This window comes from Elephantulus edwardii, unplaced genomic scaffold, assembly GCF_000299155.1.
Source record: "Elephantulus edwardii isolate Elephantulus edwardi_28Jun2011 unplaced genomic scaffold, EleEdw1.0 scaffold00166, whole genome shotgun sequence".
NCBI classification, from domain to species: Eukaryota; Metazoa; Chordata; class Mammalia; order Macroscelidea; family Macroscelididae; genus Elephantulus; species Elephantulus edwardii.
In genome coordinates, this window is record NW_006399916.1 from 2,589,706 (window position 1) to 2,616,802 (window position 27,097).

Consider the following 27,097-nt stretch of genomic DNA (forward strand, 5'->3'; position numbering starts at 1 on the left):
ACTTAGAGGAACGATGAAAGTTATACAAGTGTTCAGGTCTTAGGTTCGTAGGGTCGCTAAGAGTTGTCTATGACTCGACAGCACTTAACAATAACAGCAACAGACTGCTCTTATATCTTGAGGCATCTTAGTGTCAGTGGTTCAAACCTACCAGGATGAGGCTATCTGCTTCCAGAAAGATGCACAGCCTTGGAAACCCTAAGGGGCAGTTCTACTTTATCCTATGTGGTGTCTACAAGTCAAAATTAATTGGTGACAGCTATGAATGGTAGGGTGCTATTTTATGTAGAAATGAACTTATCCCAGAAAGTGAAAAAGCATACAAATGATCTGTTGCTGTTGTTATGTACCATCAAGTTGGACACTACCCCTAGCTCACCCTCCAGCAGGTTTTCAGAGGCAGTTCACCACTTGGGAGGAGACTATCTGCACATCTTTCTTCCACGGAGCAGCTAGTGAGTTAAAATATCCTGTCCCTATGAACTGGCAGTGAGATTCCTTACTTCTAAGCCATCTGAGTTTCATATAAATGATACAGGGGCTAAATTTATATTAACAAGTAAAAATAAAAATGTGCCATAAAGCTAACAAAATACATATTTAAGTATAACTCACACCAGCACAGTACAACATATCTTACTTACCAAATTGTTATTTAATATTGCTCTTATTAAATTTTGAGGGTTTTTTTGTTATGCAATTTATTTCTTTTTAACTTAGAAAAATTATCTGTACATAAGACATTTATAGCTAAACAATACTACCTGTAAGCCCAAGAGTAGGAAATATTCAGTTCTCCAAAAGTATCAATATATAGCCAACTTTTGTTTATTTTAGACTGTGCTTTTTTTTCTTCTAAGGTTTTAAAAATATTAGACAAAGTATCATTCTATTCATCTGTGTGGTTACACATGAAATTAAAGCTCTACAAAGCTAAAAGAATGCAGCGTTTCTTAAGGGATGACACCTTACCTTAGATCAAAAACTGCATCAGCATATTGCAGGCAACACCAGATGTTAAAATGACCAAAATTAAGAATGAGAGCCTGTTTGTCAATGCCCAAATTTGTTTGGTGTTGCTTTTCTTTAATTTAACATTACATCTGTAACTAGTTTAAAGAATTATGGGGTTTCCATATTTGATTTCTTTGCCATTGCTCTGGCTCTGACTCGCAATGATTTAAATTCTCATTAACTAGATATATGTAGGAAGTACTGGCGGCCTAGTAGGTAAGAAGTTGTTCTAGCAACCCAAAGGCAGGCAGATTGAACCCACCAGCTACTCTGAGGGCATAAGATGGGCAATCTTGGGATTTACAGTCTCGGAAAACCTGATGGAGAGTCATCTATGAGTTGTTTCTGACTTGCCATGAGAGGACCACATTCTAATCACACCAGAGAAAGAGTGAAGCTTATGGAAGAGAAGAGACAACCCTCACTCCTGAAACAGGGTAGGACTTGGTGCGGACTTGGACTCTCAGTCTTTCTACCTTGATTCTCACTCTGGGCTGACCACTGGGACCACACAAGACCTGGCAGATCTGCCGCAGAAAACACAAACGTTGATGCAGTAAATGGACACACTAACTTAAGGTTTAAGGAGAGAATTTTTCTATTCATGTGTTTCATAGTTTTAAATTAAATAAATACAAGAGTAGGAAAACAGTGCTGTTTTCAAAATGCACTCACAAATTAAAACTAGAACGTTGTGAAACTGTGTGTGTATTGTTTATTTGCTTATTTTTAGAGCTGTTTTTGTTTTCCCCTCCTTGTCTTTGTAAAGTTAAATTTCCTTTAATGCGCCAATGTGACCTACTGAGAAAAGCTTCTTATTGACAAACTTCAAAGAAAATGGTTTCAATTTACCAATCTCAGTGGTAACATCCTGCAAGTTCTTTTCAAAGATCTTTATGCTTTGTATTGGGGTAGTTCCGTGAACAAGGATGAGAAAAAGGGTCTTTGAAGGACAGTGAAATACACATTTGAGGACTAGATTCTTTCATTTCTCCATTACCTTTAATTGCTTAAATCTCTTTGTTCATAAATTGGGAAAATGACCTTCATCATTTTTTCAGCTGCAAAATATTCTTTTATTTATACAAATGCATGGTTCTCATATCTCTCATTGCTGTCAAGCTGGGAATACTCAGAACAGCTTTTGGAGGCTGTACATTGCACAGAAGGAGATTGCCTATTTTCCTCCCTAGGAGCAGGTGGTAAATTCGAACCATCAGAGAGGTCAGTGGTCAACTCATTACAGACTATGCTATCAGAGTTCCTGCACTAGATGGCTAATGGAGAGTAAAAAAAAAAATTTACACAGAAGTGATCTAAAAAGATACTGCTCCTAATAAGCCTGGCTCATTTGCTAGTTATCCCAGTTCTCCAGGTTATGTAAGGGGTAAGAGGCAGGTAATTTACCTGAGATAACTTCATCTGCATGTGTGCAAAGACGTGAAGAAAACCCACCACAGCATCCCAGAGCCTGCTGTGGGCCAAACTCTGCTGATTCCCAGTGCAGGGACCCTGCAACAAAACAGCCAGACAATTGTTCCTGATCAGTTCACTGCAAAGCACCTTCACAAGAGCAGAGGTAAAATTAACTTATCTGAAAACACAGAGACCCTCAAGAAAAGAGAGGCATTACCAGAACAACAGAGCCACACTCCTAGGATCCTTTGAAATAATTTAATATTATAATCCCCAAAATGAAAAGACAAAAAGGGAGCTCTGGTGGACTACCCAACTCAAATGCACATGGTTTAAGTCCATCAGCTTCTCTGAGGGAGAAAGGTAGGTACTCCCCTTCCATGTGATTTACAGCTTCTGAAAATCCATCAGAGGGTCAGCTATAATTGGTTCCAACTGGACAGAACATAACAACCATCAACAACAATGTGCAAAACAGATTCTTCAAGGATTTCCTAGTTCTGTTTTATAGTGAGTAATAGAAACCCAGCACAGAAGAGTGATAGATCATTTCATTGTTGTTGAGCTTGAGTTTCTTCTATTTAGAGGACAAAAGTATTATGCTGTAGTTATCAAATCAACCAGCAACTATTTACTTCAAAAGAAAATAATCTGATTACTTCTCATTCCTAAATGCCACTAAGTCAGAACTGAATCACAGCTGACCCTCCTAGGGTTTTCAGGAGTTGCAAATTGCACAGCCAGTGGATTTGGGTTGGTGAACAACTCCTTACCCACTAGGCCACTAGAGCTTCCTCATCCTTAAATAGTAAGGTTAAGAGAACATTCACACAGGAAGAAGAAAGAAATCTCCTTCGATATTTTAGTCTTTCAACTGTTTTGCAAACATCCCCACAACAATTGGGTAAACAAATAGCAGATATTTCATGTATTTTAAGTCAAAAGAAAACACAATTTTAAAATTCTAATTAATTTCTTTTAACTATGATCTCATGGAGTTTAACTTGGAAAGTAGACTCTAGCATTTAAAATTTTATGGTAGAAGCAAGTCCTAGAAGATAGAGACACTACAAAAATGCTGATACTCATTTTTTTTTCTGTATCTATGTCTAACAAGGTCATTAAAGCTGAGAGTTAAAAACCAGCCAGCGTCAAGTAGAACCATATTCTAAAGCTGTGATGTCACACTCAGGATCCACAAATGAGTATCCAAAAGTAAGTTTTTCTATTCTAAAGACACAAAAACAAACAAACAAAAAGTGCCCTGGAGGTCTAGTGGTAAAAATTTGTGCTGCCAACACAAAGGCAGATAGTTCTAATCCCCCAGCTGCTCTGTAAGAAAAATATGGACACTTTCTTGAAGTGTGATTTATAGCCTCTGAAAACCCAATGGAGCATCAGCTATTACTCTGTGGCACATAATAACAAGAAAAAAGATAAAAAATATTGAAGCTGAAAGGATTAAACTAGAAAGAGCTCTCACAAATTCTAAGACTGTCTATTTCCTACCCATAATGCAGTGGGGGAGAGGAAGTGAGGGGTCATGTCTGCATGCCCACTAAGTAAGGCTGCAAAAGACTGGGAAGAGAGCTTGCCTTTTGTCTCCCCAATGGTGCAGCATGACTGCCTAGTATTAGAAAGTGTGACAGAAGTGAAAGTACAAAATGTGCTTCCACAGATGACAAAAGAAAGCTATGTCTCTCTTGTGGGTTAGTAACGGAGTGCTTGGGGAGATGGCTGGTTCAGTGGTAGAATTCTTGATGTCTGCAAGGGAGATTCTAATTAGATTCCTGGCCATTGTACCTCAAGAGTAGCCACCACTCCCATGTCAATGGAGGCTTGGATGCTGACAGCTCTGCTGAAGCAGAGCTCCCAACCCAAGACTGGTTAGAAGAAAAGACCCGGCAACTTACTCATCAAAAGAAGTTAGTGAAAACCCTCTAGAGTACAACAGTTGGATGTGTATCCAGTCATGAGAATGGCATGGACTGTGCTTTGCTCAGATGGATGTGGGAACGCTATGGGGCAGGACAGTTAAAGAAAACAGAGCCATCCTGCTCCACTGAAATCCGGCAGATGTATCTATGAAGGACCCACAAGTACCTCCTTGTTAGGGAAAGAATCTCGTATACCAGTTGGCAGTGCCATGGGGCCATTTTGAATTAATGTTCCATGAAGGAAAAATTTTTCCTCTCCCTTATTTATTTGTTCATAGCCCCACAACTCCCAATTTGAAGGAGGCTGACACTGGCTAGAAAGGGAAAGATGAGGAGAAGAAGTGAGCAAGAAGTGTAGAGAAGTCTTGCTGATAGTCCTTTCCCTCTGCAAGCTTTCCTGTAGAATGTGGCCCACATGTGGAGAGGAGTGTTTAAGAGTTTACCTGACAATAGCAAAGAGTTGGAAACAACCTAAGTGCCCATCAACAAACAAATAGATAGAGAAGCTGTGGTATATCCACACAATAGAATACTATACTGCATTGAAAAACAAGGAATTCATGCAATATTATTAAAAATGGGTGACCCTGGAGAACATTATGCTGAGTGAAATATCTCAGTCACAAAAGGACACATATTGTATAGTGCCACTGTTGTAAAACAGGACTGACATCGGGGTTAGGGGGAGACTGAGAGAGGTGGGATAAATAATGTATACTGCATTGAAACAGATGAGGGAGAGAACTATTTAAAAGGGATATATAGTTAGGTATTGTTGTCATGACAGGAGTCCAGAATGAAGGCTTCATAGTGGAGTGGACTTGGGAGAAGGGATTGTATAACAATGAAAGAATTTTTACTTTACAAAGAGAAGAGTGAACTGGGGGAAAGGGGTGGGTAGAAAGAAAAGTGCAACACTGAATGAATGGAATCCAAAGTCTTTGTAAATTTTTATTAAAATTAATAATAAAAAAGAAAAAAAAGAGCTTACCTGAATATACTCTGTAAGAGTGTTGAAGACTTGTTTTGCCACTTGAATTGCTTTGGAGAAATTCCGCTGCCCTTGTTCATCAATAACATCTTTTCCAGAGTAATACCAGTAAAAATCACTAATTGATTCCTGGGAGGGGAAATAATAGACATTAATGAGGTACTTTCTAAACTGTTCACTGATCTAAATGGTTTTGGATTATATATCTGAAAAATGTTTTAAGTAATTGGTTTGGAGTCAAAAGCATCTATGAAGGAAATACAATGGGAGACAACAAGGAAATAATTTTTTTCTTTTCAAAGAGAAAAGCAAACTGGGGGGGTGGGCAGGGAGGAAATTGTGCAACAATGTATGGAATGGAAATGAATGGAAATCCAAACTTTCTGTAAACTTTCATCCAAATTTCAATTAAAAAAACACCAACACACAAAGAAAGGAAATGAGAATTTGATTTTGAGAAATGTTTTGTTTCTGAGAACCTTAACCTTTGCAAATATAAGAAGTCAAAAGGCCAATCCATTTGACTAAATTAGGTATTAACTAGGTAGGAATAAAAAAGAGGCCAAAAATGGAAAACTACATATGGGGGGTTATAGATACCTAGACATCTTTTGTCCAAAGATCCCATTCTATGCTTTCAATGAGAATACCATGATAGTCACAACTTTTGTCACTGTGCTGGAAGACACTGGTTGGATTTATTGACAAAAAATATGTTGCCAAAATGTAAATTTAAACAAAGCTGTAAACAAACAACAAAAAAGGGGGGGCAAAGTAAAATCAACTTTACCAACCAGGAGAGCAGCTTCCAATTTATTTGCAAACAAAAAGAGTAAGGAAAAAATAGGTCATGTATATATTCCACTAACACTTTTGGATGTATTTTCTTTTAAAAGTGTTATGTTTAATACTCATACAAGGTGGGGGGAGTGGGAAATTTTAATTTGCTGGTTTAAAACAATGTACCCAGGTTTTCTTGGTAATATGAGAAATAAATGTTGCATATGACTTTCATTAAGAGGGCAACACTTTCTGAGTTCTAGTGACAATGGGAACATGTGAACACTCTGATATCAGAGAGATTTTTAAATGGTAAAGTGTCAAAATGAAATGTCAAACTTTTTCTAATCCAGATGAAAGAAGCCAACTGGAAGCTACCAAATTTGAACAATTAGTGAGTTGTTGGAAAGTCTGTCTTTCTCATTTCTAAGGATGTTTCAAAAAATTCTTTCTCAATTGTGTCTATACTACAGAAGCAGGAGCATATTACATAGATGCTTTATAGGTGACAAATGAGCTCAAACACTATCAACTAAGAAATGGATAACAAATCCCTACATATAGAATGAGCCAAATGGATCTGAGATCAAGGCAAAAGGGACAGTTTTACCCAAATTTTAAAATATTGTGATCAAAGACACAACACACAAACACAGACACACACATCCTGAAATTCTGAGTTAGAAATCAAAGCTCATTCCAACATGTCTTTTGACCAGCTCTGCTATATTATGTCAAGGAATCTAAACTAAGAAAAAAATCACCATACCTGAACTCTCAGGAGGTAGTCCACAGTAGAAATTATTATATTGACAGTTGTATTATTGCCAGTTTGAGTTCTCAGATAATTCTGGAAATCTACAGAACATAAAAAAATGTTACTAAATTCGCAAGTTTCAGATGAATTCAGTTACTGGAGAAACTATAAAAGCAAATGATGATCTACTCTGAGAGCCTGGTTTTAACTTATTAGTTGCATCTGAAATGTTTTCTGTTTTTCGTAAAGTGAGCAAACCCACTGTTGTTGAGTAGACTCTGACTCCCAGCAACCAGCAGAAAAATGTAATTGCCCATGGCATCTCCAAGGCTCAATTTTTATGGATTGCTTCATCTTTCTCCCCCAGGACTTACCTGCTAACAACTTGAGAGCAGTTCAATTCTTGAAGCCATCTGCCACCAAGAGTCTTTGGAAAAATGAGCAGCCACTTCTCAAATATCTTATTGCATATTTATAGAATATCAATAATCTATTTTTGTCTCAATACTGTCAAAACCTATTTCTATATTTCTACCCTTACCATTTCTACTCTGAGCATGTTGAATGACTGAAAACTTGATTGTTGTTAGGCCCCATCAAGTAGACTATGATTCCTTGTTACTCTATGAACAACTGGAAACCTGACCCTATTCTTTTTGGAAATCTGACCCTATTCTTGTTGCTTCCATGCTTGAGGATATCTAATAATAATTTTCTTCTCAGTATTATTCTCAGTCCCAAAGAAACAAAGATAACGTTCTGACAAGAGTGCTGCTTTCATGATGAATCCAAAAGCCTGGTAAGTAGCTAGCTGCATAAACAACTAACGGAAATACATGCTGCTGAAGAGAACAGTAAGACTTGTCCTGGAGAGGGGGAAACCAGGCTGCTCCTTGGAGGCAAGGATTTTGAAGCTCCTTCTCACATAGTTTGCTCCTGTTTCCAGGAGGGACCAGTCCTTGGAGAGGGATTTCATGCTTGCAAGAGTGAAAGGACAATGTAGAAGAAGACAATCCTGGATGAGATGGACCAACACAATATTTGGGGTAGATGTGCTAGAAACAATGAGATTGCCTCAGAATAGGGCAGAGTTCAGAGCTATTGTTCATAGGGTCACTTTGAGTTGAAGATAATTTGAGAGCACATAACAACAATAACAACAAGGTCTCTGAACAAAGATGAACGAAGAAACATCAACACTTTTGAGTTGTGGTTCTCTAGAAGAGTATTGAACATACATACCATGGACTGCAAGAGAATAAAAAGGTCTGTCCTAAATAGGGTGAAATCCTTGAAGGCAAGGATTGTAAACTCGATCTCACATACTTTTGGCATATTGTCAGGAGGGACCAGTCCTTAGAGAAGGAAGTCATGATTAGAAAGGTAGAGGGACAGACAGTACAGAAGACGAAGACCCTGGAGAGGTGGAATGAAATAGTGACTGGCAATGAGGTGAGGTGTGTTCGAGACAGTGAGGTTGGCTCAGGAAAGGACAAGGTTCAGAGAGTTTGTAGAGTTGCTGCTATAGGTTGTAGTTGACTTGATGGCACATAACAGCAACAAGGTCTCAAGGAGCCCCTGAGGGTGACAAATTGTTACCATGCTCAGCTATTAATCAAAAGGCTAGAGATTCAAGTTTACCCTGAGAAAAAAGTCACCTTCTGAAGTATCAGTCATTGGAACCACTGCTGTGAAGCACTATTATGATATCCATGGATCACCATGAATCCATGAATCAGAATGCTCTCACTGGCCACGATTTGGTTTTCAATATCCCCAAGAAAGAAATATAATGCTCTCTATTACTTCATTGATGCTAAAAACATACCATCACCATTTCTTTTTTGTTGCTACCAGTCTGGCAATGCACAAACCTGAATTGTGTCCCTCACACAGAAGCTGGAGGAAACGGAAGAGATCACAGGTGAACTCATCGTCCTGAAGCACCTTTTCCCCTGCAAGAAAGACCAGCGGACCCAGCGTCACCCACCAAGCACTGCAGTGATCCCCTGCCCAGTCTCACCTCCACCACACTCGCATCTGACATCATTCTCACCCCAAAGCAGTCACAAATAATAATCACTTTCTATCTGAAGCCCATTAGACAATGCACTTGGCAGATAGAAGTGTACTTTTTTTTCCTTAGTAAGAAAAGACACTGAAATATTACAACTCATATTTATCTCTGTTATAGGGAACAGCACGGGATTGGCAACATTTTACAAATAATCTTAAAGCTTAACCTTTTTTCTTTGTTTGTTGTCCCCACTGCCCACCCCCACCCCCCCGCCCCAGGATATATTTAGGCAAGAACTTCACATCTCCTACAAAAGTTGATGGGTATTTGGGTATTTGCTTTGCTCCCAGTGTCTGGCCACAGAAGTCCATGAATATATAAACAGGGACAAGTAAGGGTATCAATCACTACAAATGTAAGGGTATCTGTGAACATTATGGTCTTAATTACTAGAAAATGTCCATTGACTCATTTTTATTAACTCTATCATCAACTTGACTAAAATGAGGTGAAGATGACTTCAGAAATCTAAAGGAGATCTGTGTGATGTGATTGGTTGGGATATTTCTGCCAGAGGACCAGAAAATGGCAAGTGAAGTTGATTTGAAATTTCACACCAGAAGGTGGCCTTGAAGAACAGTGTTCCATAACCACTGGAGGAGCCTGACAGCAAGGAAAAATAGTTGTGGGGTAAGAATGGAGCCTCAGAAAAGAATTCTGGAATTTGACATTTAAATGCATCTTTGTCAGAAGTCCCTTTGAAAATGGAACCTTGAAGAAGGAAACAAACAATAACCAACATGACACAATGAAAGCTGAGTTCCAGTTCCTAAGGAGTTTAGTGAGGGGGGAGAATCAAAACATTACAAGTGTGCGTTCCAGAATCTGAAGTTATTGAGAAAGCAAAATGATAGAAAGCACTTAGCAAGCGAGCAAACACATACACATATAAAAGCATAATTCTTCACAGACTGACCCCATGCAATGATTGTGAGTGTGCTTGAATTAAAAGGGCAGAATTAAATGGGCAGAGAACTTATGGATGCACATACCAGCCCTCAGCCCAAGACCTTCAAACTAAGAGGCTTTACATTATAGTAGAGTCAGCAGACAAAAATATTTTTAAAATTAATATACTTAAAAAGGGTTTGAAAGTTAATGATGAAAAAATTAATTACTACATGTACTTATCAGACTTTGGGGCAAGCTTCAATGTTAAATGCATTATGTGTTTTTCTTTTAATCTCAAAATATGAGTTTAAGTTCACGTGGACCAGTAAAGGAAGAAGAGAGCATTCAGTGGAATAAACTCTCCATCAATAATATTTCCAATCATTTCTGTTAATTGTCATTATCTCAATAACATTTAATAATTATCATAATTATTATTCCAATAATTTCTATTGATAATCATCAGCTATTTTAATCAGGAGAATATTTAAAGATATTTAAATCACAGTATTATGTGTTATTATGTATTATTTCCCTCCTCTGAACCCAGCTAAAAAGTGAGAATGGAATGAATAAACTATGTGTATACTTTCAGTGTTCAATGTGCAATTCACATCCAGTGTGTAATAAACCTTTTGCATTAAGGTCCTGAAAGTTAACTGAAATTATTGTCACATCTACCTGGGGATCCAAGGATACACTGAAATCAAACTGGTTTTTGATCTAAGGTCTCTCTGACCATTGGACTTGACACCTTCTTGATTGTACACAGACACACAGAAAAGTAACTGGACAGGTAGGAAGACACACTGGATATGACAGGAGGTTCCCACCAAGCCTTCATGGAGAGTCAAATGCAATAGGGTACTGATTGAGTGCCTTGAGCATCACAAACATGTCACTCCCATGAAAATGCTGCGTGCCCATGCTGCAGATCAGAGGTCTAGTAACAGAGGAGAATGATGGCTTTATGTCTGCAGAAAGTACAGGATCCACAGTCCATTTTGTGTGCAAAAGAAACTCCATTATCAGATGGAAACCAAGATGAATAACAAAGAGCAGAGTGGAGTGAAATGGAGTTGAAAGTGCTGTAGCTTTCTCTAACTATTACTTGCATTAGCTACATGATGGTCAAAATGTAAATGAGGTAAAGGAAATTATTTAAGCTTAAATTTTAATCATAAGGTGCTTATAGTTTTATGCAAAATAACAGGAGAGGTATTTTAATAAAGACTGAAGAGTTAGTGTTTGAGTCTTAGCTTTTACATTTATAAAATAAGGATAAAAGCATGAATTCCTTTATTCTTTTTTTTTCTATAATTATATTTTATTAATTTTCATAAACATTTACAGAGATTTTGGGCTTCCACTCATTCATTGTTGCACTATTCTCTCTACCCTCCTCCCAGTTTGTTCTTGTCCAAATGCCACAGTGCTTGTCAAAGCCAGTTCTGATTAATCTTCTTTGTCAGTGTATCCTTTGCCATTCCCTATCACTCCTCCCTGAGAGAGACTTCACCCTGATTCATAAGGAAAAGGGGACGGCGTATTCTCTTAGCTACTTCCTGCTGAAAAGGGACGCTGTGGGTTTCAGGGTGAAGATCTTCTCTCACTACTCTAAAGGGCCCCTTTGGCAGTAGGAAACACATAGACTATTATGGAGATTGATTTTGGAATTCAGATGCACTCTTATTGATTGTGCTTGGCTGTACATGTACATATCCTTCAAGATGTATCATGGGGGTGTTGCAACCTAGAAGACACAAATTTGACTAACAAGTTATAAGTACATGAGTCCAAAAATTATGGAAAAGTAAAAGAAAAGATTCTTTCATTGTTTTACAAACACTCCCCCAGGTCCCCTCCACCATGCAGCCCTCGCTCTAGTCTCCTGTGATGACAGAAATACCCAGTTACATCTCTCTTTTAGACGGTTCTCTCCCTCCTCTGTTTCAGTGCCGTATACATTATTGAACCCATCTTACTCAGTCTCTCCCCAACCCCAAGGACAGTCCCATTCTACAACAGTGGCATCATGTAATATTTGTCCTTTTCTGACTGGGATATTTCACTCAGCATAATGTTCTCCAGAGTCAACCATTTTGAATAATATTGCATGAGTTCCTTGTTTTTTAATGCAGCATAGTATTCCATTGTGCGAATATACCACAGCTTCTCTAGCCATTCGTTTGTTGATGGGCACTTAGGTTGTTTCCAACTCCTTGCTATTGTGAACAAAGCTGCAATAAACATGGGTGTACATATATCTGCTTGGATGTCAGCTATGGTCTCTTCAGGGTATATTCCCAGTAGTGGAATTGCTGGGTCAAATGGTATCTCTATTTGCAACTTTTTGAGAAAGCGCCATACTGCTTTCCACAGGGGTTGCACCATTTTACACTCCCACCAACAGTGAATCAGGGTTCCAGTTTCTCCACAACCTCGCCAGCATTTGTTGCTTGCTGTTCTGTTAAATTTTGCTATTTTGACTGGGGTGAAATGATATCTCATAGTTGTTTTAATTTGCATCTCTCTTAGGGCTAGGGATTTTGAGCATTTCTTCATGTGTTTGTTAGCCATCTGAATGTCGTCTTCGGTGAAGTGCCTGTTCATATCCTGTGCCCATTTTTCTATTGGATTATTTACCTTTATCTTGTTGTGGTGCTCAAGTATTTCATAAATTCTGGATATAAGTCCCTTATCTGATATGTTATTACCGAATACTTTTTCCCAGTCAGTGGCTTCCCTTTTTACCCTACTGGAGAAGTTTTTCTTAATATATATATATATACACACACACAAATATATATGCATCTATAAATAGTGAAAAATAGTGTTAGTGGCAATGACTGTGAGACTATGCATGCCCCCCAGCCGATTTAATTACTGGTTATATTGTTTTTATATTTTCTGAAAGTTATCTTAGTTTTATAGACCATATAAGATAAAATGTGCAAATAGTCTCTAAATATAACTTCCACTTGGGAATATTATTAAATAGTCCTATTTATTGAGGCTACAAGGGAAATAATAAATCTAGTCTCAGAGATATAAAAAAAAGCTACACACTTTAATGTTCTACTAACAGTTAGTTTATCTAGTAATATGAAAGAATCTAAGTATTGGTTTAAGTTCAGTAACACAAGGTTGTGTGTATGGCTAACGATTATCCAGAATGTCCATGCATAACACTCACACAACTATTCTCCAGACTAAGCTTGGAGAGTAGTTTGGAAGTGAAAAAATAAACCCACTTATAGATTTGAGCTGAATAAATAACCAAAGATCAATGTCTCCCTCTTACAATGTCTCACTCCCCTGTCACGTAAAGACACAAGGGTGAGTGGCATGTACCAAAAGAAAGGCTTCCTCTATACCCTCTTGCTAACTGTACCCCAAGAGCACATTCTGATATAAAGGGAATCACTCTCAGTGATTTTCAGAAAACTCAAGATACCTATTTTGTATAATGGCAGAAGTGACAAACTAATAATAAAATACTCTTAAACTGGGGAAAAGTCAGAAATTCTACGGCTTAAATATTTTGTTATTGTATACAATAGAGTCAGAACCGAGCCATAGCTGACCCTTTGGCGGGTTTCAGAGACAGTTATTCACACAGGAAAACATTACCTATCATTCTCCAGTGGAGCATCTGGTGGCCTCAAAACCTGTGCCTTCAGGATTGCACCACAGCTTCTTGCTACTAGGACACGAGAGCTTCCTAAGTAAGTGACTTATTTAAGTATGCTCCCTACATAAGCTCCCTAAAGCTTAATTAAGTATGGCTGCCTAAATTCTCCTGCAATTCAACTAACAGAGAATCAGATTTTAAAAATTATTTTCAAGGCAACATTTGGTACTGCAGTGTGTCCAATAGTCTTCATGTTGTATAGATTATCTCATCATTTACTTCAGCTTTACAAGGATCCTGAAAGGTCAGTGCTAACTACTGTGTTTTGTAGATTGCTGAGTAAACAACTGAGGCATTCTGTAACTTGAAGAATGAAGCTATTAACTGGCTACTAGAGAATGTATTCAACAAGCATCCACTAAGTGTCATTTCCATACCAGACACCACATGAGGCATGCAGCATAGAGACCAATCAGACAAAATCTCTAAACTCAATAGGTTCAGATCATTCTAATACTACCTGGTTTTCAAAATTCTAAACACTTTATTCTCTAAGCTTCAAAAAGTTACAATCTTCTACTAACAGTAGATCATTGACAAACAGTACTTATAGCTAACATTAGCTCACACATAGCTAACATTCCAGTGGAGTTTTGGAGCCTATAAATCACACCAGAGATTATTCATCTTTCTCCCATGGAGCTACTGATAGATTTGAACTGATAGCTGCTACCTTAGGATTAACATATTTTTTGGATACCAGAGCAGTGCAGGTACTATAATACTCAAACTGGTTTTATCACTTTTAGAACCCAGAAACAAAACTCTTATTATAGGTATATATGGCTTTGAGATATACAGCTTTGCCATGTTATATGTGGATTTATTATTAATATGAGATTTTACACACTTCTGGCCCATTTCCTTCCTGTGCCATCAAATTGACTCATGCAAAAAGATCATCTGGAAACACGCAAAGCACAGTGAGGACCTGAATAAAGACTCAATGCTATTAGATCCAAAAGGTCAAAAGACTCAGCCTTTCAAAATACAGACCTTCAGGAGGTGGTGGGTGTGAATAAAAAAGAGAAAAATATAAAAATTCCTTATTCTTGCTGTTGTATACTATCAAGTCAGAACCGACCCATAGTTAGTTGGCCCTCCAGTGGAGGCAGTTCAATTGCACAGGAGGAGATTGCCCATTTTTCTTCTGTGGAGCTGCTAGTGGAGTTGAACTGTGTGACTTCAGGATTACAGCACAGTTCCTTACCACTAGACCATTATTAGAGCTCTTGAACAATTCCTTTGAAGGAATTTATTGAGATTAAATTTCTCATTAATGTATAGAATGCATCCTATTTTAGATCCTACAATATGGAACAAAACACCAAAACAACATTACATGACCAATATTTAATTATATTCCATTGGTTATACATATAATTAAAAGCACATGTCACCATATAGGGAAAGATCCCTTTCCTATCAAATGCACTTTGCAGATTGTCTTTGCCATAGCCACATTTTCTGCCATTCCTTTCTACTATCCGAGCCATCTACTAGTTGGCATCCTAGTCATCTCCCCTACTACACTGGGTTGTCTACAAGTCATTTATCATGGGCATCACTTTAATCATTATACGATCCACAGAGATAAACTGATTTTTTGACAGTAATTACAAAAAAGGAGGAATTCCCTACAGTATATTATTAAATAACTTAAGAGGTCTCCACTTTCCACCACCACAAGATAAAGGTAAACAACCCAATGGAAAAATGGACGCAGGATATGAATAGACACTTCATCAAAGAAGACATTCAAATGCCATATAGCACATGAAGAAGTGTTCAAAATCCCTAGCTCTAAGAGAGATACAAAGCAAAACAACTATGAGATATCATCTCACTCCAGTAAGAATGGCAAAATTTAACAGAACATCAAACATCAAATGCTGGCGACATTGCAGAGAAACCAGAACCCTTATTCATTGTTGGTGGGAGTGTAAAATGGTGCAACTATTATGGAACATTGTATGGCACTTTCTCACAACGTTATATTCAACCCAGTGATTCCGCTACTCGGAATTTACCAAAAGAAACCATAACCACCACCCAAGCAAATATATGCACACTCATGTTTATTGCTGCTTTGTTCACAATAGCAAAGAGTTGGAAACAAGTGCCCATCAACAAATGAATGGATAGAGAAGCTGTGGTATACTCACACAATGAAATACCATGCCGCACTGAAAAACAAGGAACTCATGAAATATTATACAAAATGGGTGACCATGGAGGCCACTATGCTGAGTAAAATATCTCAGCAACAAAATGACAAATACTGCATAGAGCCATTGTTATAAAACAGGACTGATGGGGTTGAGGGGAACTAAGAAAAGAGGGAATAAATAATATACATGGCATTGAAACAGACGAGGGAGAGAACTGTATAAAATAGGTATTATTTGCGTGGCAAGAGTCCAGAATAAGAGCTGCATAGTAAAGTGGACTGGTGTGGGGGGAAACTATATAACAAGATTATTATTTTTTTTTTAACCAAAGAAAAAAGCAAACTGGGTGGGAGGGAGGAAAATGTGCAACAATGAATGAACGGAAATCCAAGTTCTCTATAAACTCTCATTAAAATCTTAATAAAGAAAAAAAGAAGGGGGGGAAGTCTCCACTTCCATTCAGGAAAGCACACTAACCACTTGTTCTCAGAGAATGCAATGTCTGTTTTGTACAGTAAAACCCCAAATCCAAGCTATTGTTGTACAGGTGATTCCAACTCACGGTGCACCTGTACGGCAGAAGAGGAATGGTCCCTGAAGGGTTTCCAAGGCTGTAATCTTGATGAAAGCAGACAGCCACACTTCTCTTCCACAGAGAGGCAGGGGGAGAAATGAGGGTGCCGAACCCCTGCCTTTCAGGCCACAGTCAGGAATCTAACCACTATGCTAGCAGGGCTCTTCTTTGGTTTTGTGGCATTACTAAAAATTGAGAAACCTGTACACTTCAGAGCTAATTTATTCTCCTAGAATCATTTTTCTGAAAAGGGGGTGCTAGAAATTCTAAGTGTATTCTAGGTGGATCATACAACACATTACCAATGTCGCTTAGGATTATTTAATGGGTCTCCATTGTACCCCAGAGGAAGAAAAGTGCAAATTTTTCAGCAGGCAGAGAAGGTTCTTCATGGCTTCCCACAGATTAACCCTTCTAGTCTGGTTTTTTGTTGTTTTTTTAACATTATTAAAATTTTTCCAGCTAAAATAATGTTTTAATATATTTTTAAATTGTTATGTTAAGAAAAGTTAGATATTCATTCATTGATTGTTGAACGTTTTGACCCCATCCCATCCTTCCCCCTCCCTCAGTTCACTTTTTAAAAAAATATTCATTCATTGTTGCACTACTATCTACCTCCTCCCTTCCCCCAGTCCTTTTGTAATGCACCTTTTACTCAGAGCTCTTGTCATATGTATAATGTCTAATCATATATTCTTTTTAAACGGTTCTTTCCTTCATCTTTTCCAGTGTAATATTCATTATCTATCCACTCATATTCTAGTCTCTTCCCAAGCCATGTCAGATCTGCTTTATAGTACAGCTACAGTTATAACTATATTATGGCTGCATAATATTCCATTATATGAATATACCATAGTTTTTGTATCCATTTGTTTGTTGATGGGCACTTTGATTGCTTCCATCTCTTTGCTATTTTAAATTATGCAGCAATAAGCATGAGTGTGCCTATATCTGTTTAGATGGTTGTTCTGATTTCTTTAGTGTATAGTGTATATTCCCAGCAGTGGAATTGCTGGGTCAAACGATATTTCTATTTCCAACATTCTGAGAAAGTACCAAACTGTCTTCCACAGTGGTTACACCATTTTACACTCCCATCAGCAATGTATAAGAGTTTAAATGTCTCCATAACCTCACCAGTATTTATTGTTTGTTGCCCTGTTGAAATTTGCTATTGTTGCTGGGGTGAGATGATATCTCACAGTTGTTTTGTTCTAGTCTGTTCTTTCTCACTCAGTCACATGAAATTGACTGTGAATAAGATTACTGAGAATAGCTATTCCCTGACATGATGCAAACCTTAGGCATATGTTGATTCCTTTGCCTGGAATGTGCCTTGCCTGTCACTAAATTCATTATCCTCTTTTGAGACACTGGTCTAAGTCATGTTTATTGTGAGGCTCCCTCACAGAGAGCATCTTTCTGAAGAATAAAAGAAGAACTTGTAAAATGCCTGATTGTGGTCGGCCTGTGTCAACCAGAAGTCAATATATCAGACCCAGAGATATAATTTGTTTATTAGAAGATGTTATGGTACGCCCAATGTGTTGATTTGAAGAAAAAAAACCCTTTGGAAAAAATCATTTCTGATTGGTTGCACCCCTGACAGATATCCTTCAGGACAGCACTTCAATTCTGATTAGTAACACCTTCATCTGGGAGGTTCTGATTCTGGAGACATCCTGCACAGAATAATGCAGTTAAGCTAAATTTTCAAGGCTACAAACAAAAGGCATCAGAAGGGACAAGACCCCTTTGCTATTTGAAGTCTCCTACTGGATTTTCATGAAGTATGTCTCTTGTGGTGAGCATTTTTGCTTATATTGAGGACTGTTCTTAATTATTAGATATAATTGTGTTTAATTATTAGGTTTGTTTGGATATTAATGCTTCATTGGTTGTTGAGAATTGAAATGCCTTTAATACCATACTTTAGGATTGTGTTTACGTGAAATTATATATGACCTTCAGATCTTATGGCCTCTGAAGTCTCTTGCAATTATTATTTATTTTTCCAGTATTCTCTGTTTTTGTTGTAAACTAACAGAATACAACATGTGGTCACCTCTTGCCACCTCTCTTAGAATTTAAATGTTGTTGTTGTTATTGTTGTCTTTGAGTTGACTCCGGCTCACAGTGACCTGTCTTAAATGGTTGTAATATATATTTAACTTACAGGAAGGCCATAAGTGACAGAAAGTTCACCTATTTCAATTTTTATATTGATATTTCTATCTAAGGGAGCTCTAGGGGCCTTGTGAGTAAGGAGCTTTGCTGCGAACCCAAAGGCACGTGATTCAAGCTCACCAGTTGCTCTGTGAGAAAAAGGTGGCAATCAACTGCCTCTGAAAACCCACTAGAGGGTCAGCTATGGGCTGCTTCCAACTCAACAGTTGACAATAACAATCTGCGGATTTATTATCATAATCAAAGAAGCTTCAGCAGTCTAACTGGTAGAGAGTTGTGCTGCTAACCCCACTGTGGTACATTTTTGGTGATTTGAATCCACTAGCTGCTCTAAGGGGGAAAAAATCAGCTATCTCATCCTGCATGGTTTAAAGCCTCTGAAAACCTGCTGAAGAGTCAACTAGGAGTTGGCTCCAGCCTGATGGTAAATGTGTTTGAGTTTTTCTATTTATTATTATCAGGAAGAGAGATATGCACCAATAAAGAGAGGTGGTGAGAGAGAAGATTAATTCTATTCCATTTTCTAGAGCTCAGCCTCCTCACCTGAGCTTTATTCTGAGCAACAGTGATGTCACCAACAGAATGAGATTTACCTCCTTCCCAAGCACTCTTAGAGGGAATGATTAAAATTTTCCCACTTTTGTCCCTGATGGGCCAACCTTTTTCTTTTTGCAAACTTTTGTAAACTTTTAAACCAAAATGATGATCCAGTAATAGAAATTTTAAAGTATCACAAAATCTAGAGCCAGTAAGGGTTCTTAAAATAATCTTTGAGACATTATATTATTAGAGTTAATAATTTATCTTTGCCTTTTCTTCTATTAATGACATTCTGAATATAAAACAACAAAATACAAATGCATAATTCCTTTTTAAAATATTCAAAAACCTTGCTGATATAATAGGTATTATCTGAAAACTAATCCTCTCCTTATTAACACCACTGCTTCTGGTGTCTTGCAAAAACCACATTGAAATAATAAATATTATGTTAGTTTGAAGAGTAAATAGTTGCTACTGCTTCTAGGGCTCTGTGGTTTTAATCTCAAACAGCTTAGTTTTTCTATTATAATTTTTAATCTGTGGCTTCCTTTTTAAAAATAGGGAAAATGAGTCACTGTCCAGTGTGTGTAAGGGAAGTAGCAGAGCACATTGTCCAGGAGAAAACTGGGCACCACAGCTAGGATGGATCTGCCCTGCATCCCAATGCACCAACATGCAGCCATAAAGTCACAGTACATTCAGACAGATACAGAGGATTCATTCACACACACACACACACACACACACACACACACACACACAGACACTGGACTCACAAGAAATATGTCCAGTGATAATAACAGGTGAAAAAAAATAATTTAGATGCTCGCTGCCCCTTCATATCTGTTATGCTAGTATAACTGTACATCCTCACAGAAAATAGGAAAAGCCAAAAAGAGGCAAAGAGAGCTAGCTATAATTTTTTTACAAATAATAGGATGCACAGTGATCAAAATGAAATAATCTACTTGCATTAACATGGTCTATGAAATGAACAAAAAAAAAAGCACAAATATTTTCCCTAGAGAGTCTGTGCAGAGCTGACACAAAGCTAACAACAAATAAAAATGCAAATCAACAAAAGGCAGCTTATTTTGAATAATTACCATGCTCATGAGTGATGATCGAAGAATTGACGACAAAACATTAACAGTAGACAGAAAAGGAGATGGGGAAAGAGAAAGAATTGAGATTATGGTCTTCTTCTACCTTTTGATAGGAAATAAAATACAAAACTAGCTCAGCAGTTTGGGCTATTCTTTTGGGGTCGGGGATGTGAAGAGGGAAAGTAAAATGAACTAATCTCAGATTGAGAGAACCTCAGATATAATTATGACATAAGAACGTTTACTCTCATGGATGTGGGTCTCTAAAATGGCATCCCTGTCTGTCTGATGACTGAGGGGAACAAGGCCAAGGGGTTGTGTAAAATAATCTGTGTGGTATTTGTTCTTCTTGGGAGTCAGTATTAACAGTGGTTAAGGGGGATGAGTCGAATTGTATACACAGCTTCTAGAATACTATGTGGAACCTGAAGGAAGAAATGAAACACACTTCTCTGAAACCACCAATGAGAGATTAAGTAACATGACTATTCTTTGTAACAAAGTAGTTCAGGGAATTCAGTCATTTTAGACAATAATCTCCCAAAGCTGAACTGGTAAATAAAACCCAGATCTATTGTTCACACGATTACTATGGGTCATACTTGTCTCAACGACACCTAACAACAACATGGGATTAGTGTGTCTTTCCTATCTCACCAGGTTTAGCAGCAAAGGCAGGAAGCTCAGTACCAGCAAGGAAGCAACAGAGAATGCAGTGAGTGTCCTTCAGGATCTAAGAGTCTTGCATCAGTCAAACTACGACATGCATGAGAGTATCAGCAGCCTCAGCAGGTCGGTATGGCCACTGCACAAATTAGTGGGCTTTTAGATGGATGGCTGATATTAGAATTGGTAGAATTAGGTTTGGGGAGTGTAGGGAATATCTAACGCCATACAATTTAGTATTAGGTTGTGGATGTTGTTGGTGGGGAATAGTTTTCCTTGTAGGGTTAGTGACGGTTATTTACGGCCACCCCCATGCCATCTGCACTCTTTTGAGACATACTAATATTTCTTTTCTAGCAGTGATGGTATTCTACAAAGCTACACAGGCTCTTGCCTAGTTCAAATTCTCAAGGCAGAGACATAATAAGAAGGAGCTAGGAGAAGTAGTTAGTGGTCTTGGGAAGGAAGGCATTGTTTCTTGTAAGAGGAAGTCATAATAGGCAACAACTGACATATTCCTTATTTATATATCTACATTTAGGATATCTCCATTGAGGGAGGAGTTCCCAAGAAGGGGCACTGAGAGATGTTTAAATTCCAAAGGAGGGGAGAAAAGAAGTTCTGCGGCTCTGTAGCCCCTCTCTTATTTGAAGGCCAGGGACACTATAGTTTTGCAAGGATGTTTCCTTATCTACCAGGCCAAAGGGATGTATCCTAATAAAAACATTCCCTTATACAAAAAGAGAAGACATGCTTGGAATAATGATCCCCTAACCTCCTGAAACTGTTTCTGGGTCAGGTTTTAAACACAAAAGTCGTTCCCTTTCAAGTACTTTCTAGTGAATAAGGCCTGCCACTCAGATGGAACAGATGAAGTGCTAGAGTTCAGAGTTCTCCTATGAAGCTCACAATTAAAGGGCTGTCTGTTGACGTAGGCATTTAGTAACAGAAAACCCAAGTAAATTCACAGTAAGCTTTTCATTTTTCTTGAAAGTGGCTCACTCAATCAAGTAATCATATAGCTTCTATTTGGTCACTGAAAATAAATTAATATAAAACAGAAAATAGAATGACATAGGAACCACACGGTGTTAAGGTGCATGTAAGCCATAAAGTACAGTAAAAAAATGCAGTTAATCTTGTTCTTTGTAAGAACAACAACAACCCCAGATAATTAAAAATTAAGTTGATTTTATAAATATTTCAGAAAGGCAAGCAAAGACTATACATGCCAGGTGGGAGAAAATTTATTTTTGCAGTAAGGAAGATAAGTGTTATAAAAAGACCCAATGCAGAGCCAAACATTTAAAAGATGAAAAGTCCAAACTAGATCAAATGAACAAAAAACATTAGCATACACAGACTTTATAAAGCTAAAGTAGATTAAAACCAAACACAACAGAACAAAAATAAAACCAAAATCAGGAACTGTTTCTTCTTAGTAATCATCCCTGAAATTAGGGTGAAGCAAAGTTTATCTTTAATATCAATGCACAGATTATTAAATATTTCAATTTATACCTACATCCATTTACCAAGAGAAAAATCCTTAGATCCTGTGAGTTACTTTTATGTATAGGTGGAGAAAATAATTGGAGTAATATGAACAGAAAAGGGATTCTTCCATTTCTTTTATCAAGTAAGTATGGCGTGTAAAGAACAGTGTGTGAGTGTGGGAGAGAGAAGCTTCGTTGTGGTAAACAGGAGAGGAAAAGTTGTGAATGGTACATTGAAGGACCTCAAAGACTGCTATTCTAAGGAAAGAGTGAAGACATTGGATGTTTCAAAGTTTGTTATAATGACCCACAAATGTTAATGGCACAGTGAGGTAGTCAGTTCTTGTGTTTTATGACTTATGGATAATTCATCAATAAGGCATTTCACATAGCAGGGCAGGTACTAAACGGAGTGAATCACAGACATTCAAGTTTGATTTCAAGTGACACATGTATGACTGTCCAAAGATGTACTTCAAAATGAACCACATGAACATTTTACCAAGTTCAGAAACATCTAGTATCTCTTTGTTTGGAAAAGTGATTGTACAGTGACTCATTCCTGGAATGGAAAAAGGGCTATATAACCTTTTAGATTTAAGAGATTAATACCTGATCCTTCCTCTGTCACCATTCCAAGTCCTTCAGCCTTGTTCTGCCGCTCAAATGCATTTAGGTCAAGAACACTACAACAGCAAAGAAGAAAAGTATTAGTGATAGAATATTTTTTTTGTTTATTTGTTACTGTCCAAGAAAGCAAATTCATGTCTGCAAAGTCCATGTCTTGAAGTATGAATCAAACATGAACAGCATGCAATCTGAGATCTTGAAGCCATCTTTTCTTGGTGGTAGAACTTCCTCAGGGCTCACAATGAATTAATCAGGACTCAAACAGGAGTTGAAACCCAAATTTCGGCTTTGGAAATGTGTTACAAAGTTGAAATACACAGTAAAATTAGAATTAGAATCAATTTTCCCCATGGATAAATCTTATTTCTTTAAACATGTCATTCCTTCACCAAAAGTTGTCTAGATGAGGGTAAGCATTGGAACATGGAAAGTGATGGCCACAAATTAGGTAAGGACCATTTACAATGGGAAATGGCCTATATGGCCCCGAAATAAAGCTGAAGAAAAGATAATATATTCTCTTTTAAAACTTCACATTGCACTTTCAAGTGCACATTCTCCACCTTCCTTCTGAAAATATTCAAGCATAGAAGATTATCTGAAATTCAAACACTGAGTAAATTAGGAGCTAAGACATTACTAACACACAAACAAAACAGAAAGTATGTCTATAACTTCATGCACTGTGTGTTTAGACATTAAAACTGTTCTCAGCATTGTTACTGTGAACAATGCAACACAAGACTTCATAAAGTAAAACTACCAAATAAGGTCAATGGCAGAAAATGTTTCCTTACCTGCAGGACTGCATCAGGCCCGCAAGACTCTGAAAGAAGCCTACATCCTTCTTCTCCTTGAGGTAGTCTAGCATTTTCTGTGTTAAGTACAGAAACAATACAGCCACTGAACACAGCATTTCTTATTAAATAAATTAGAAACGACAACAAAAAAATTTATTCAGAAATAAATACTAAAAATATCTAGTATATACAAATATCACTTCTGTATTTATCACAAAGCTAAAATATGTCACAGCAACACTGTTGTACCTGTGTCTGTATAACAGCAAATAACACATGGCTTGGCTCAGGTATTTTTAAAGAGTCTGTTTGATTCATGTTGACACCATGCACGCAACAGTAGATAGCACTTAAAAAAATCAATTTAAAAAATCAATAGCCTGTTTTTAGAAGCTGCCAGTCCTTGCTTCCAAAGTGCCTCTGGGTGAACTTGAACTTTCAGTCTTTCAGTTAGCAGCTAAGTATGACAATCATTTGGACCACCCAGATATTCTATGTAAAAGCCATAAATATCTGAGGGAAATAATATATCTTCTTTTAACCTTCATCAGGTTATTCTTAAATGACTTTGAGATCTAGATATGCAGATCAAGTAAGCATGGAAGATCCCAAGTGGATTTGATTCATAGAAGATTTCTATATAAAATTGCTTCCCTTCAAGGTTTGACAGCTCTGATTACCATATGTTATTGTTATAGCCATAAATTCAGCTTCCATTTTCATAATCCTCAAACCTAAGGACTGATAGATAGCATCTGACTAGAACATTCTCCTCTTCTGTTATCATAATAATGTGCAAAATCTGCACTCAAATTCTTGGTAAGATTTAAGGGCAAAAAAAATGCAAAAGCAACATATAGTACATATTGCTAGCTTACTGATCCACAGTATAATGAAATAGTTACTTCTAAGTAAATAATTTAGAATTTTCAAGTAAAAAGTACTACGGTATCAGAAACATTGAAAATTGGCTTTTCTAGCCATTGTGTTAGCTCCTGTTGGTGGGACATGGTCTCCAGCTATCTTAACTGTGGAAACATGGTCCTGCAAATCAACAACTGTGGACCAATATAAGAGAATGCTTTCCATAGTGTGAGAGTTCTTGATAGAGGGACTGCGAAGACACTCTAGGTGACAGTGGAGGAGAGATTGTGAAGAAACATAGAACTGCTGTGACAAGACTGTGGGAAGGTGTAACTAAAGGAAACCTGGAAATAAAGGCTAAAGTTAAAGGATGTTTGCTGGATAATGAAGGCAAAGCTGACTTATAACTGCTCAAGGTTTGCTGGATGACTGAAGAAACAAGAGGCTTCTTGTATTTGTGCTGCTGAACTAAACCTAGACTTTCACTAGTGAGAGAGAAGCTGTCTTCCACTAATTGAGGTGTTGTGCCTTGTTATTAATCTGGCTTGGGATTGCTGGACTACGCCTGAACTTGCACTGTATGATATTCTTTGCCTCCTCCACTCTCCAATCTATTTCCCTAATAAATCTCACAACTGTGAGTAAAGTCTGTGCATTAACAACAAACAATAGACCCAATAATTGATAGTAAAAGGTGCAAGAGCATGGGGGTGTGGCATGTCTGACTATGTAGTTATTTATATGGTGATTTGGACATTATTGATGGGGACAGTTCCCCCTTATGAACCAGTAGAAGCCAGAGTTGCAACTGCTCCTTTCACAAGTACAATATAAAATGAGGGAGTTGTGCTAATCTAAATGTGGCAGGTTCAAACCCAGCAGCAGTCTTAATGAAAAATATGACCAATATCCTCCCATGCAATTTTATAGCCTTTGAAAACAAAATAGATGGTCAGCTATGTATCAGTTCCAAATCAGCAGCAATGAGTTTATACAAAATGATAAGATTGCACACTCAAATGTTTTAAGTAAATAAAAACACTACTTTTCTCAAAACCTTGAATGTTATTGTGTCAACTATGATCAACAGACAGAATGAAACTTTACCCTATTCTGAACCATATCCACCCATAATATCCACCATGCTCAAACCCAGTGTTCTCTTGAGGGTCTTCCTCCCTTTCCTTGACCTTCCACCTTTCCCAGCATGACATTATTTCTCAAGGGCTGGCCCTTTATGCAAACATACACTAAATATTTGAGACAAAAGTTTCACAATCCTTGCTTCTAAGGATCACCATGCCTGTACATCTTCCATGAAAGATTTGTCGTTGCTTTTGGCTGTCTAAACTATGAATGTTGTTATTGTTTGGTGCCATCAAGTCAACCACAATCTATAGCAACCCTATGAATAGGAGATCTGTACTCCACCCCATCCTGTGCTTTCCTCATCATCTCTGATATACTCGAGTTTATTGTCCAAGTCACTGTGTCAACTTATATCATCATTTCTTTCAGTGACCCTCTACTTTTCCAAGCAGGATGTCCTTTTTCAAGGTCTGGGTGCTTCTAACATGCCCAATGTATGTGCAACAAAGTCTCACCATCCTTGCCTCTAAGGAGGACTGTGGTGACACTTTCTCCAAAACATATTTGTTCTTCTGTCAGTCAGTGGAATATTCAATATTCTTCTCCAGCACAACTCAAAGGCATTGATTTTCCTTATGTCACCCTTTACCACGGTTCAGTTTTCAGATTCACAGTAAGTAATTGAAAAGATCATGGATTGGATCAGGTGCACTTTACTCTTTATGTTGACACAGTTGCTCCTTAAAATTTTGTATAAGTCTTTAACAGCAGATGCAATACATATTTTTTTATTTTTTGAGTGCTACTGCCAAGGATGTTGACTATGGATCTAAGTAAGATGAAATCTTTGGCAATTTGAGTATTTTCCTCTTCTATCATGATGTTCAATTAAATTTGTTCTTCAGTTCCTTGAGCTTAAGAAATGCTGAGCGAATTCGGCCCTTCTGATTTTCTGACTCCAACTCATTGCGCATTTCATTGTAATATTTTACTTTGTCATCTCCTACTAACTTTTGAAATCTTCTATTCAACTCTTTAGTATCTTGAATTCTTCCCTCTGCTTTGGCTTCTATGTGCTCCAGTGCAATTTTCAGAGTCTCTTCTGACATCCATTTTTGTCTTAGCTTCCTCTTCTGTCTTTGCAGTGACCGTTTGCACTCTTCCTGGATGACACCATTGATATCCACCCACAACTCATCTGATTGTCGCTCATTAGTATTCAAGGCCTCAAACCTGTACCTGAAATTCAGGTGGGATACCTCAAAGTCATATTTTGGTTCCTGTGGACTTGGTATAATTTTGCTCAGCTTAAGCTTGAACTTTCATATGAGTAGCTGGTGATCTGTTCCACAATCAGATCCAGGAAATATTAAAAGAAGATGGAAAGAATATACTGAGTCACTGTAAC

General features: G+C 37.6%; 1 protein-coding gene across 1 annotated transcript in view; it reads right to left on the minus strand.

Annotated features, from left to right (window-relative positions):
* The window catches only part of RYR2 (ryanodine receptor 2 (cardiac)), an 814,526-nt gene that overhangs the window by 81,222 nt on the left and 706,207 nt on the right, over window positions 1-27,097 (minus strand). The window contains exons 84-89 of the mRNA XM_006895387.1: window positions 23,734-23,810; window positions 22,919-22,992; window positions 8,770-8,850; window positions 6,908-6,996; window positions 5,359-5,487; window positions 2,422-2,526 (exon numbers count right to left, since the gene is read on the minus strand). Of these exons, the coding sequence (XP_006895449.1) occupies window positions 2,422-2,526; window positions 5,359-5,487; window positions 6,908-6,996; window positions 8,770-8,850; window positions 22,919-22,992; window positions 23,734-23,810 (555 nt within the window). The remainder of the gene's footprint in view (window positions 1-2,421; window positions 2,527-5,358; window positions 5,488-6,907; window positions 6,997-8,769; window positions 8,851-22,918; window positions 22,993-23,733; window positions 23,811-27,097) is intronic.